The sequence below is a fragment of the Lycorma delicatula genome, chromosome 1 (assembly GCF_047948215.1).
Source record: "Lycorma delicatula isolate Av1 chromosome 1, ASM4794821v1, whole genome shotgun sequence".
Lineage (NCBI taxonomy): Eukaryota > Metazoa > Arthropoda > Insecta > Hemiptera > Fulgoridae > Lycorma > Lycorma delicatula.
The window spans coordinates 356,820,949-356,833,673 of record NC_134455.1 but is presented as its reverse complement, the minus strand read 5'-3'; the positions used below and the strand labels follow the sequence as shown (position 1 = coordinate 356,833,673).

Here is a 12,725-nt window from a genome sequence, read left to right as displayed (position 1 = left end):
ATTTTAAAATTTAATTACATATAAAAGAGCACTTAAACTTGCAAATGCATTTTGAAAATTAAAATTGGTTAATTAGGAGAGCCTAGGGAATTTTTCAAACATACTTGCAGTTTTTTTGCTTTTAAACAAATTGAGTATCTTCACAAAGTTTTATCTAAATTAATTTTAAAAAGCACGGCTTAAAAAGTACTCAGAAAAATGCTTCTTTTAAAAAAGAAATGTTGCAATTTGTTAATTATCTCCACAGATATAACTGATCAAAGTTGACCACCATTATGCAACTTTTGAAATAAAATATTATTGATAAATTAATTGACCCGATATTTAGCAATAATTCGTGTTTGCAGTATGATATTTGAACTTTTTAAATTACAAGACGTCGATTTAAAAAAAAAAAATTTAAATTGCAAGTATGTTTGAAAAATTCCTTAGGCTCTCCTAATTAACCAATTTTAATTTTCAAAATGCATTTGCAAGTTTGAGCGCTCTTTTATGTGATTAAATTTTTAAGTATCTAGAGACTTTGAAGCTCTACACAATTTGGAAAAATCTCTTTTTTTTAAATCTGGATTGCAAAATTATTTTGCAAAAAAATGTCTCACCAATTTTATTGAAATTTGGTGTGTTGCTTTATCATATCATATAAAAAAGTTCTTTGAGGCTATGTATAATATAAGTATTCAAAAAAATTCTCCCAAATTTTTTTTTTTTTTTTTTTTTTTTACATTTTTAACACAGATATTTATTTTGACAGTTATATACAGCTATTTTTGCATCAATAATAACATATTTTTCAATTTGCACCATATTATGTGTAAAATTTAATAACAAAACTTTTTTCTCTCTCGATCTTTCCTCTAAAATTAACAGTTATCACGTTATCTAGGGAAGTAAGAGAAAAATGGATATATTTGCAATTTTTTTAAATATTTTGTCTAATAAAAATTTAAGCGCACCTTTTTCAACTGGCGCATAATGAAGTAATCATTTTTGATTGTATTCTGGAGGTATTAAAGCAAAAATTCGCAATCATATAGAAAAAGTCACCCAAAACAGATACCACCTGGACTGTATTCCCAAATCTGGATGTTTATATTACTGTGTTTTAAAATAAGCATATATTTTTATAACTTCTGGTATTATATCAGTATTTAGACATAATTTTTATATTTTAAATTTAATTTAAAAGTTGTAAAACTAATTTTGTATAATATAGATTACAGGATATTGCTACTAAACTTCGTAAACAAATTAAACAAGTGACAGAAAATTCAAATTTAGAAATAAAACGTTTAAGAGGCGACGTTGAAAGTTTACATACAAAAATTAATGATGTTCAGAAGAAATCTAAGCTTTTTTCATCGGTAAATGAAGTAAAATTTCAAGAGGTCTGGAAATTTAATAAAGAGAAAATACATGTATTGATTACAAAGGTAAACCTTATTGAGTAGTTTAAATTGTGTACTGAAATTTACTTGTCTTGGGCTCATTATAACTCATAACTCATTATAATTCATTAACATATAAAAACCAAGAATTATTGTAGGTAATTTATAAAGTAGTAGTACTTGTATTTTAAAAATTACAAATACTTTTTGAATAAACCTGGAACATTTTTTTTAACTCTTATTTCTTCATAATTTTGAAAATCAATTACAAATAAAAATATAACACACGTTAAACAGTCATCGTCAGTAGTTAAAAGGGAGTACAAAGATAAATATAAACAGGTTTTAAGTAAAAGAAATCCAAAAAAAGAGTGTTAAAAATAAACAGCTAGTACTTAAAAAAAAAAAAAAAAACAACTGCAGAACAAGTATTTCTACTGGTTTTTATAACATCATCAATGTCCTACGGTCATTGATGATGTTATGTTAACTTTTGTCAATTTTTGTGGATTTGTAATTTATCTCTGATGTGATGGCAAATGGTGACTGATATGAAATGTAAGGTCATTATGTGTTCACTTTTATTTTATATAATATTGTACCCTGTTTGACCAATGTCAAACATTGTACCACTGGAACAGTTTCTATGTTTCTGGAGAACTGTGGTATAGATATTCTACAAATACATAAAAATGACCACACGTGAACACTTGATGTTATGAATATGTTAAAATACAACAATTATTAAATTATAAGTAGTTTTTTACCACATTCTTAACACTTTCTGCCTAATCACCTAGTCAGATGTCATTCTGAAAACAATAGCAAAATCACAGGATAGTTTCAAAGAAAACTGAAATGTTTTGATCTAAATATTTTTAAAATGTTTTATTGTAGAGAGAGGTACAAAATTCATGCACATCAAAGTAGTAAAAATAAATAAAATAAGGCATTAATTAAGTAATAATATTTAAAGATTTATTTTCACAACATATGCTTAAAATGGCTGCCCTGTTCAGTAAGCATTGTACAAACTTTTTTTACCATGTTTAAAACCACTTTGTGGAGGTCATGTGTACTGATGTTTTTAATCTCTTTTATGTTCATCTTGTGTGCCAATCCTCCAGTTTGTGTGGCCTGCTTTTATAGACCTTTCCTTTAAGATAACCCTACAGGTAGAAATCTAGAGATGTCAAATCAGATGAACGTGGAATCTGATTTGACAAACTTTGCCAAAACCTATTTATATTTTTTTATATGTGAAAGGCTTGCAGGAGAGAAATCCTAAATACACTACATGAATGGAGCTTATGAGGGAATCTCCTTCCATTTATGTTAGGTTTTCTCAGTAATTGACCCTTTAGAGATTGAGTTGAAATAACAGTATTCAAAAATTTTGTACTAGAAAATGGAATACCGCAGGGAAGTGTCCTAAGTGTTACCCTGTTTGCTGTAGCCATAAATACAATAACAAACTGCCTGTGTAAACCCGTTATGTTTCGTTGTTATTATCTATAAATAATTTTAGTTGCATACACATTGTCTTTGTTTATACTTTTTATTTGTATTGTCTTTAATTTAGCTGCAAGTATTACTTTGTGTTGATATAGAGTTGTTGTTGTTAGATATGTTATGATAAAAATTATCCTGAATTTAAATTTAAACTGAATATTTTGTTTAAAAAAATAAAGAAAATTCTGGTTTATTAGAAAATTTAATGTCTGCTCATATTAAAAAGAAATTGTCATTTTTAATAAGGGTATTGTAAATTACCCTTAATTTGCAAGCTGTTTTAATAAATGCATTTGCTTACACAAGGCAAAGTTATTCTGGTATATTCCCAATTTATTTATTTACTAAAAAAGTTATAATGTATTTCATATTACTCATTTTGTATTGGTTTCCCATGAATTTAATTAATGTTATTATTGTTTTCAATAAAGAAAATGTTGGTTCTTGCTTAGGGAAAGAAAAATATAATAATTTAAACCCTTTTTTAATAAAGAAAGAGTTTTGATTACATCCATTGCGTTCTGTGTACATTAGAAAGAATATAACCGATGCTTTTATTTGTACAAAAAGCAGTTTATGAAAAACTTACTGTCTTCGTTTAAATCCAGAAAAAGGGTTACAATCTTTCTGTATCAGCCATTGTCTTACACTATTACCTTTATTGAAACATCTATTTATGCTTCAATTATTGTATAGAGGGAAGTAGTTTTTTTATAGTTATTTTGTTTTTTTCAAAATTTTAGGAAAATTTGATTTTGGATTTGACTAATTGTTTCAGTTTTACATAAATAGTCTCCAAGCCATGATATGTTATGATCTCTTTTGTAATTTTCATAGGTATGTATTTGGTGTTGTATACATATTTTTTTCAGGGTCATTATGTTAAGTTATATATGCATTGTACACCTGTAAAGTTTTAGTTAAATATTTTATATTTTTGTAGTTTTAACTTGAAATTTCTTTTTGTTTACAGATAATGACAACAGATAATTTAGTATATGATCAAATTTTGGGATTACCATGGATGCCACCTGAAAGTTATGTTAAATATTTAAATTTTGGTCTGTAACAACAATTTTTAAAATTAAATTTTAAGAATTACTAATATATATATTTTTTTATTAAATTTAAAAAAAATAGATTTTTGAAAGTGGCAATATTTTATTAACTAGAATATTTTTTATTGCTACTCAGTCCTGTGCAAGATCACTGCACACGAAAAGAAATTGAGAAAAATTTAATTGATGCATGCCTATCCTAGTTTTATAAAAAGATTATTTAAGAGGAATGTTTAATAATTTAGTTTAGAAAAATCCTTTGATAAATTGGATTTTAATTTTAAAAAAAACCGAGTTATTTAGTTACAGGGTCATTCCATGTTAAATGGATCACGGGTCCCTAGTCGATACCTCCAAATTTCATCAAATTTTTCGTGGACATTCGCTGTGGTTTTAAATGCCATTTTACCAAATTATAGCTCTCCATCTGCTATTCTGATTTTCTGTGATCTCTTGAAAAAAGTGTACTTAGTGGTAGTTCACGCATACATGCAAAAAAATTCTATAGTTTGAAGGCTATAATAAAGCTATAGGTTTGAATTTTAGTACTTCTGGTTAACATTTTATGCTGAATTCAAATATGTTATTTGAAAGTTTCCTTAGTACCTGGTTTTGAGATATAGCAGCTGAAATTCTGCTAAAAAGTTGTTGCATCATTTTGTAAGTCAAAGTTTGAGCTTATATAATTCCTATCTAGTATTTTAATCTGAATGAGTTTTTGTAACCTGAAAAAGGGCATAATTGTGTGTTAATATCCTAAAGCTTCAAAGCAACTGGAGACTTATGTTAGGAGATATTCATCATCAAATTTGGTCAAAAGTTTTTTAGTTCTTTTTTGACCTACATTTGAAATGTTATATCTCAAGTATACCGTATAAGATTTGGTTAGTTTTATAATAGTTAGAAAGATGACCTTTTAAACTGCAAAATTATGCAGTTTATTTTTTGACCTGTAATTTATAACTGACAATAAAACCAGTTGAAAGATAATCCATCTTTCACACAAGGAGCAAGTTTTCCATAATATTTATGGATTAAATGAATACTCTCTAGTAGAGAGTAATTTCTTATTAAGTAATATCTTCTGTTTTGCTGCCTGTTAATACAAAGTTGTACCTTATTAGAGCTGTATTAGCTGTACCTTTCTTCCTACTGAAGCAGAGGAGACAGTTTTAACTAATTATATCTGTTACAGCAATTACAATTTTTTTAAATATTTATTATACATGCACAAAAATACTAAAATCATAAACAAAATGAAATTTAGTCATAGTAGAAATAACAGTAATTTTAAACAATGCAGTAGCTTCAAAATAAAGTAAAAACATCTAAAGTAGTCAGAAACCTTTTAGCACAATACTTTTAATTCCACTTCAGCTTATATTGTTTTTCAATCATAGACTGGATGAATCCTGGATTCATATATTGTTGTCCTGGTGATGTCATTGATGGAGCTTCAAGAGTAGCAAAAATGTGCTGTTCTGGAATCCAGCAAGTGACCTTTCTAGGGGGCCAATGATAAGAATGAGCTTCACCATGTGGGTGCATAAAACTAATGAGGGCATCATTTTCTTCAAAAGATATATCACATATATTTCCAATCACCAAGTATTGTCATCATACATGCAAGCCACACATTAGCCTGGCTGCAAGCTGGTAAGTGATAAGTGCCTTGAGATTATAGACTGCTGACTTGGATTTTAGCTTTGCTAACTGGCTTAAACTGGTGGTTCTCTCTTGTTCCAGCAATTGTGTGACCACTACTAAACCAGCTTTCCTGTTCAGGTTGGATTCTCTCAACTTCTTCTCTTGGAATAAAAAAAAAACCTGATTCCTGGTATATTTTCTTTACAAAATTCAAATTAGTCTCTTGGTGTCAATATCTGTTTTTCTATAGGTCGCTAAAGACTGGCACAAGCTGTTACCTCGTACGTTTTGTAGTACCTCCAATTCCATCACCAGGTTATTTTCCATGGTTAGTACCAAAGAAGTTCCATTCAGCTGTTATCCCAAAATCTTTTTCATGGTGGCACATATTGATAAAATTTTTGAAATTCTTGTATTGAGCAGCTGAACCATCACTGAAGTAGTGTATATGTTTTATTTCAGTCACTGTTTGTATTTGATCAGTTCAGTCAAAAAAATATGAACAGCAATGAGATCATGGCGCATGCCATGAATTGTAATGCATGCCATGAAATGCATGGATTATGTTGTTTAAAAGCTGCCTTTTCCATGTATTATAAAACTAAAAAAAATCTGAAAAGGTATACCTAAGATATAAACCTTTGAAAATGGGCTTAAAAATCATGATAAAAAATCTTTGACCCAATTTGGTGGTGGATTTCCCCTTACATAAGATTCTAATTGCTTTGATCTGCAGGATCCTACACATAATTATTCCCTTTTTCAAATTACAAAGTCTCATTCCGATTAATAAATTTGATAAGGAAATATATAAGCTCAAACTTTGACTTCCAAAATGTTTAGACAATGTTTTGGCTGAATTTCAGCTGCTATATCTCAAAACCAGGTTTCAAAAGAAACTTGTGACTAACTTATTTGGATGAAGGATAAAAAGTTAACCAACAGGACCAAAATTCAGCTGCATCTTTAATATTGCTGTCAAAATTGTTAATCAAAGATAACAGTTTTTAAATGTGTCCATACATATGTTTTACATGTGTCTTTCTGAAGATAATTAATAAACAAAATTTCATTACCATCCCAAAAAAAAAACAGTTGCCATCACCTTCCTAGCCGATGGAACCATCTTCGCCTTTTTCAGAGCAGGTTCACCCTTTGTAGTCCACTGTTTTGATTATTGTTTCTTCTCAGGAGTATAGTGGTGGATCCATGTTTCATTTACAGTTATGAATCGACACAAGAAATCTGATGCGTATTACTTAAACTGCTCCAGCAGGCCTTGGAATGTTCATTTAAATGCATTTTTGGTCCAAATTGAGCAAATGTGACACCCAGTGTGTGGATAGCTTACACATATCCAATTCTTCAGTTAATTTATGACAAAAATGTTCCTTCCATATGCCCATAGCCTCTGCTATCTCTATAACCTTAATTTGTCAGTCGTCCAGATCCATTTGGTGAATGTTTTCGATGATATTGGTGATGGTTGCAGTTTTTGGCCATCCTGAATGCTTGTGATCAACCAAGCTGGTACAACCATGTTTAAATTTATCTGCCCATCTTTTCACAGTGGCAAATGATGGGACAGAGGCTCAACTCAGTTTTAATTTGTGTTGGCATATTGCTTTTAAAATGCAAGTATTTCATCACGGCATGTATTCGATTTTTTCCATTTTCACAAATGACTGACATTTGAACTCCATTTTCACTCACAAAGACTTACTCAAATGATTATCAAACAACAACTGATTGCCCAAAATGTCTAAAATTTTAATGAGTACCTTTCAATGCATGGGCAAGTACATTCCCTAACTTTTGTTGATAAGTGCTGCTATCTTAATGTTGAGGCTCAAAATGTTTCAGACAGCCCTCATATAAGTACCCCTTTTTCAAGAGTCCACAAAAAATCAGCCATAGCAGCTAAAGAGCTGCAATTTGGTAAAATGGCATTTCAGACCATGGGGAGGGAACGACCACCAAAAATATGATGATATTTGGAGATTGTCAATTGGGAACGATTTTCAAAACTGGACCACTTGACATGGAATGACCCAAAAATGTTATCAGAGTGCATTATACAGTGACAAACAAAGTAATCTGAGCACAGTATTTTTAACAGAAAATTTTATTTTTAAAAGAAAAAATGTTTAACACTCAAACTTACTCAAATTTAGTAGTTTATGTGTCCTTTGTTTTTGATTATCTCATTAATCCTCTTTGGCATTGATTGCACTAAGGTAGGACAATAATTTTTGTTTTCTTCACCTCAAAACCAAACCTGCATCACTGCACTAAAAAGGTCAGTTTTTGTTCTACAATTCATTTTCCGAAGTGTTTTTTTTTAGTACGGTCCATAAATTTTTAGTGTGGTTCAGGTTGTGGGAGTTCCCTGACCACGAGAGCAGTCGAATATTTTGGTTTTTGAAGAACTCTTTTGCTTTCTTTGACGTGTGACATGGTGCAAGGTCCTATTGGAAAATGAGTTTTGTGTTCTGCATAAGTAGGACTATTTTTCTTTGGCATATGTTAATGTATTCGTCCCATCCACAGTGATGTGATGTATCTCATCATCCCATCCACAGGCATAAGTGCTTCTGGCCTTTCATATGTAAGACATCCCCAAAACATCTTTTTGGCTAGGTGTTTGGGAGCTTTTTGCAGATATGCTGGCGTAGTAATCTTCTCATTTGCTGACTTATGAATGTAGGCTATTCTCTCTCATGTGAACCAAGAAGTAAGTCGCATATGAAAAAATAACTTTACCACATCTCAATAATCCATTCTTTATGATCCTTTGCCCATTGAAGTCTTTGTGTCTTCATAACCTGTGTCAGTAACTGCTTCTTTTTAGGTTTCCGAGCAATCCTACCCACTGCCAACAATCTTCTACAAACTGTTACATCAGAAACATTGGCTCTCAAGTCCCTATTAAGGTCAACAGCTGACAATTGTGAATTAATTTTGCTTTTTCTTATTAGTAATCAATCCTGTATAGGCGTGATTTTCGTTTTCCATCCACATTCTCGTTTTCTCTCTGGAGAGATGAAACCTGTTTCCTTAAACCTTTTCACGATTTCATTTACAGTGCCTAACCCCACACTACACTCACTGACAATCTGTCTTTGAGTCATTTGTGTGTGTTGGGACAGCAACAATTTTTGACCACTTTCGTTATATCCATTGTATTAACTAGAAACAAATAACAAACATAAACTAATTGACAATGTATTATAAAACCACAAAAACCACTAATTGTGTTTGTATATGAAATAACAACATAACCTGAAACAACAATAAGCAAACATTTTGCCACAGAATGAAAATTCCCTACAACAGAACAAAGATTCTCTTTTTTTGGATTAGATTGTTCACTGCTGTGTAGTGTAAAAATGTTTACTCTGTAAGTATTTTTTGTCAGTATAAAGAGGACATATTATTCCATTTATACATTATTTTGAAATTTAATGTTTCGTAATAGATTTTAACTATGTTTAAGTTATAATTTAGATTTTGTCATACGCAAGTAGAGTAGTCTTGATTGTTTGGTTAAATTCTGTAAATAAATACAAATAAATCTTATGTATTAACCCTTAAACTACCTATGCCTTCTTTTACAGACATCAAGGTTTCTCGTGTAAAGTGCCAGTGTCTGGTATATATAGATATAAAAAAAATTCATAAAAAATACAAATTATTATATTTTCTCAAAGAATTTATACTTCTCTGAATCAGGAAAAATACTCTTTGCAAAACTCACTTCATATCATGAAAGTAATAAGTTTTATGTGCTTTTGATATAACAATCCATATATTATATATTACATAGTCTATCGCGAGACCATCCTGACCCCGTAGGAAAAGACACCCTCCATATAGCAGTTTTGGTCACCATGCCACCCTCTCCGTACCTAGCCCTTATGGGCTTTACCGGAGGTTTTCTTCAGAACCTTGGAAAAAGGCATCTGTCAGCCTTTTTCTTCCTTCAGTCAGGATTCCCATCGGTGTACAACTAGTAAATGAATTCTTTAAAACAAACATCTATGTTGAGTCTTTAACAAGACTGAGTGACATAAAGGAACTGAAATTAAAAACGCAACTACCTGCCCGTTAGGTTAGAAGTTGAGTTCAACATACAACCACACCATAATATAAAACAAGACATAAAAATAAATAAACAAAACACTACAAAAATATGAAACCGTATAACAGAAGAACAACAAAACCAAATCACAGGAAAGATCTGGCAGAACCCTAAATTCCCTTAGCTAACCAGGTACCCGATGAGATTTTCAATGATTACCCATTTAGTTTGGTTTTTCCAACACTTAAGAGATCTAATGTCAACCTGAAAATGTCGAGCAACAAATAGTCTGCATGCGCATAAGTTTGTATTTTGCAAACTTATTCATCACAGGACTAAGTTCTGTAATCATCCTGCAGTATGTGCTCATTGTGACATCGAGGGGCACAAGTGTCCTAAGAAGAGAGAGTCCGACTTGTATTAATTGCAAGTGCTCTTAAAAAAGACCACATCAATAGTAAAGAATGTGAACACTAACATGTGAGAGCTGTTGAAATCTATTACAACTCAATATTTAATGGTTAGATTTGGTCAATTAAATGTACAGGATGCCTACATTGGTCACATTCAGTTTGGTGAGATGTTCTATGTTCTATGTTCTATGTTCTATGTTGAGAGTTGGATGTTGTTTTATTACATCAGCATAACTGCCAGGTTTTTCTCGTTGCAAGAGGTTTTATTTTGGTTAACAGAGTATGTCCGCTGTTTTGCGCAAAAGAGAGGTGATTGCATCTTCAATTGACAGCTCTCAAATAATCATCACGTTGTGGTCCATGTGGATGTTCTGTATTTCCATCTGTATGTTGCAAATTCATATTTTCAGTATAGAGATCCTGCTGATCGTCATTGTAAGGTCTGGGATAATATCCTTCGATTCAAGTCCAATCCTTATTGGTGCAGATGTGAATGCTAAGTCACATTTGTGGCACAGCGGTTTCACCAATGATGGCAGTGAATTAGTAGAAGGCTTTTTAGTCCAGTATGGTCATCAGGTATTTAATGTACCTGGGGAGTTGCCCACCTACGCAGGTAATGTAGATGGGCAATGGTTGTTTGGAGGAACGAACATCGACATTACCATTGGTAGGTGTATCCCTGCCAAAGTTTGTAACTGGAAGGTAGTTGATGATTGCTAAAGTAATCATCGATTGATTCTTTATGAGATTGATGTTGGTTTGAGTGAGGGCTACCAGTAATGTTCCGGTTCAGCAGGGTCGTTTTCTTCACAGGCATGCAGACTAGAAAAAATTTGCTCATTTTCTTTCAGCCAGGCTTTGACTTTTGGATCGGAGTCTGGAGGTTCTGGATTTGGAGGACCTGGCAGCGAGACTGTTGGCGGCCTTTATTGATGCCACCAAAAATTCAATTCTCTGCAGTTCTGGTCAAGAGAGGCTTGCTCCATGGTGAAGGAGGAAATTGTCAGCTTTGAAACAGGCTGTCAGTCATGTGCAGGGAGGTTCTTAACATTAGGGTGATCCGGAATGGCGGGCAGTTCATATGACTGGGTACAGAAATTGTAGATAATATTATCACAAAGTTCAGATGGTAAAGAGGAATTCCTTTGTGCATGAGTAGGGGAACAAGGATCCATGGGAAGTCGTTTAAAATTGTTATTTAAAGGAGGCAACAAGGATCCCGTTGTTACATCATTGTATAGACCCTTGATGTTGCTGCCGGTTATTGGTAAGGTCTTCGAATAGTTTCTGTACCTGCGTACAAATGAGAGGCTGATCTCACAAAGCTTATTGATGGAAAATTAGTACGGGTTCGTCTTGAAAAGGGTACTGAGGATGTTATACTCTGCGTGATGAGTATGGTAAGAGCCAGCAAGGAGGAATATGTCCTGGGAATTTTCCTGGACATCTCCGGTGCGTTTAATAACCTGTGGTTGTCTGCTGTTGAACTGTGAGTAATGCAAAGTTACATCAGGTATTGGGGTGTGCTGCTCCGTAAGGGCAGGCATGAGGTAGGCAGACCCACTGGCTTAACCCACCGGGTTGGTCTAGTGGTGAACGCGTCTTCCCAAATCAGCTGATTTGGAAGCCGAGAGTTCCAGCGTTCAAGTCGTAGTAAAGCCAGTTATTTTTACATGAATGCTAGATCGTGGATACCGGTGTTCTTTGGTGGTTGGGTTTCAATTAACCACACATCTCAGGAATAGTCGTACTGAGACTGTACAAGACTAAACTTCTCTTTACCCTCATATATATCATCCTCATTCATCCTCTGAAGTATTATATGAAAGGTACCGGAGGCTAAACAGGAAAAAGAAGGTATGAGGTAGGCAACCCACAAGGTAGGTCTAGTGGTAAATGCGTCTTCGCAAATCAGCTGACTTCGAAGTCGAGAATTCCATCGTTCAAATCCTAGTAAAGGCAGTTACTTTTATACAGATTTGAATACTAGATCGTGGATATCAATGTTCTTTGGTGGTTGGGTTTTAATTAACCATACATCTCTAAGATGGTTGACCTGAGATTGTACAAGACTACACTCGTACACATCATTCTCATTCATTCTCTGAAGTATGGTGATTCTGATGGTGATTCCCGCAGGCTAAACAGGGGGAAAAAAGGTATGAGGTAGGCAAGATGCTGTCCAAGGGTTGTGTTCAGGGCACCATGTTGGGTCCATTGTTGTGGATGGTGGAATTAGATATTGCCTGGTAGGTGTCATCTTGGCTTATGCTGACAATGAGCTCCTGCTGGTTGAAGGAAGCTCACGTAGGGAGGTTGAGTTTCGAGCCACCGAGGTATGTAGGATACTTGAGTTGTGGAGTCATCAACATAAGATGACTTCACCGCGGAGAAGACCACAATGATGCTTCTTAAAGGCCGTTTGGCAGTGAGGCGTCAGGATCATGTTTTGATTTCAGGCCTTTGTATTAAATAAGTTCAAGATCAAAAGTATCTCAGGGTGTTTCTGGATGAGAAATGGTAGTTCTAGAAGTACCTTAATAATGTTGTGGAGAAGGCCTGTTGTTCCTTCTTTGGTATTCGACGAGTTGTCAATCCTGATTGGGGTTAATTTTAAGACTGA

General features: G+C 33.0%; 1 protein-coding gene across 1 annotated transcript in view; it reads left to right on the top strand.

Annotated features, from left to right (window-relative positions):
- The window catches only part of LOC142318421 (dynein regulatory complex protein 1), a 112,848-nt gene that overhangs the window by 27,835 nt on the left and 72,288 nt on the right, over positions 1–12,725 (top strand). The window contains exons 7-8 of the mRNA XM_075355006.1: positions 1,217–1,433; positions 3,874–3,961. Of these exons, the coding sequence (XP_075211121.1) occupies positions 1,217–1,433; positions 3,874–3,961 (305 nt within the window). The remainder of the gene's footprint in view (positions 1–1,216; positions 1,434–3,873; positions 3,962–12,725) is intronic.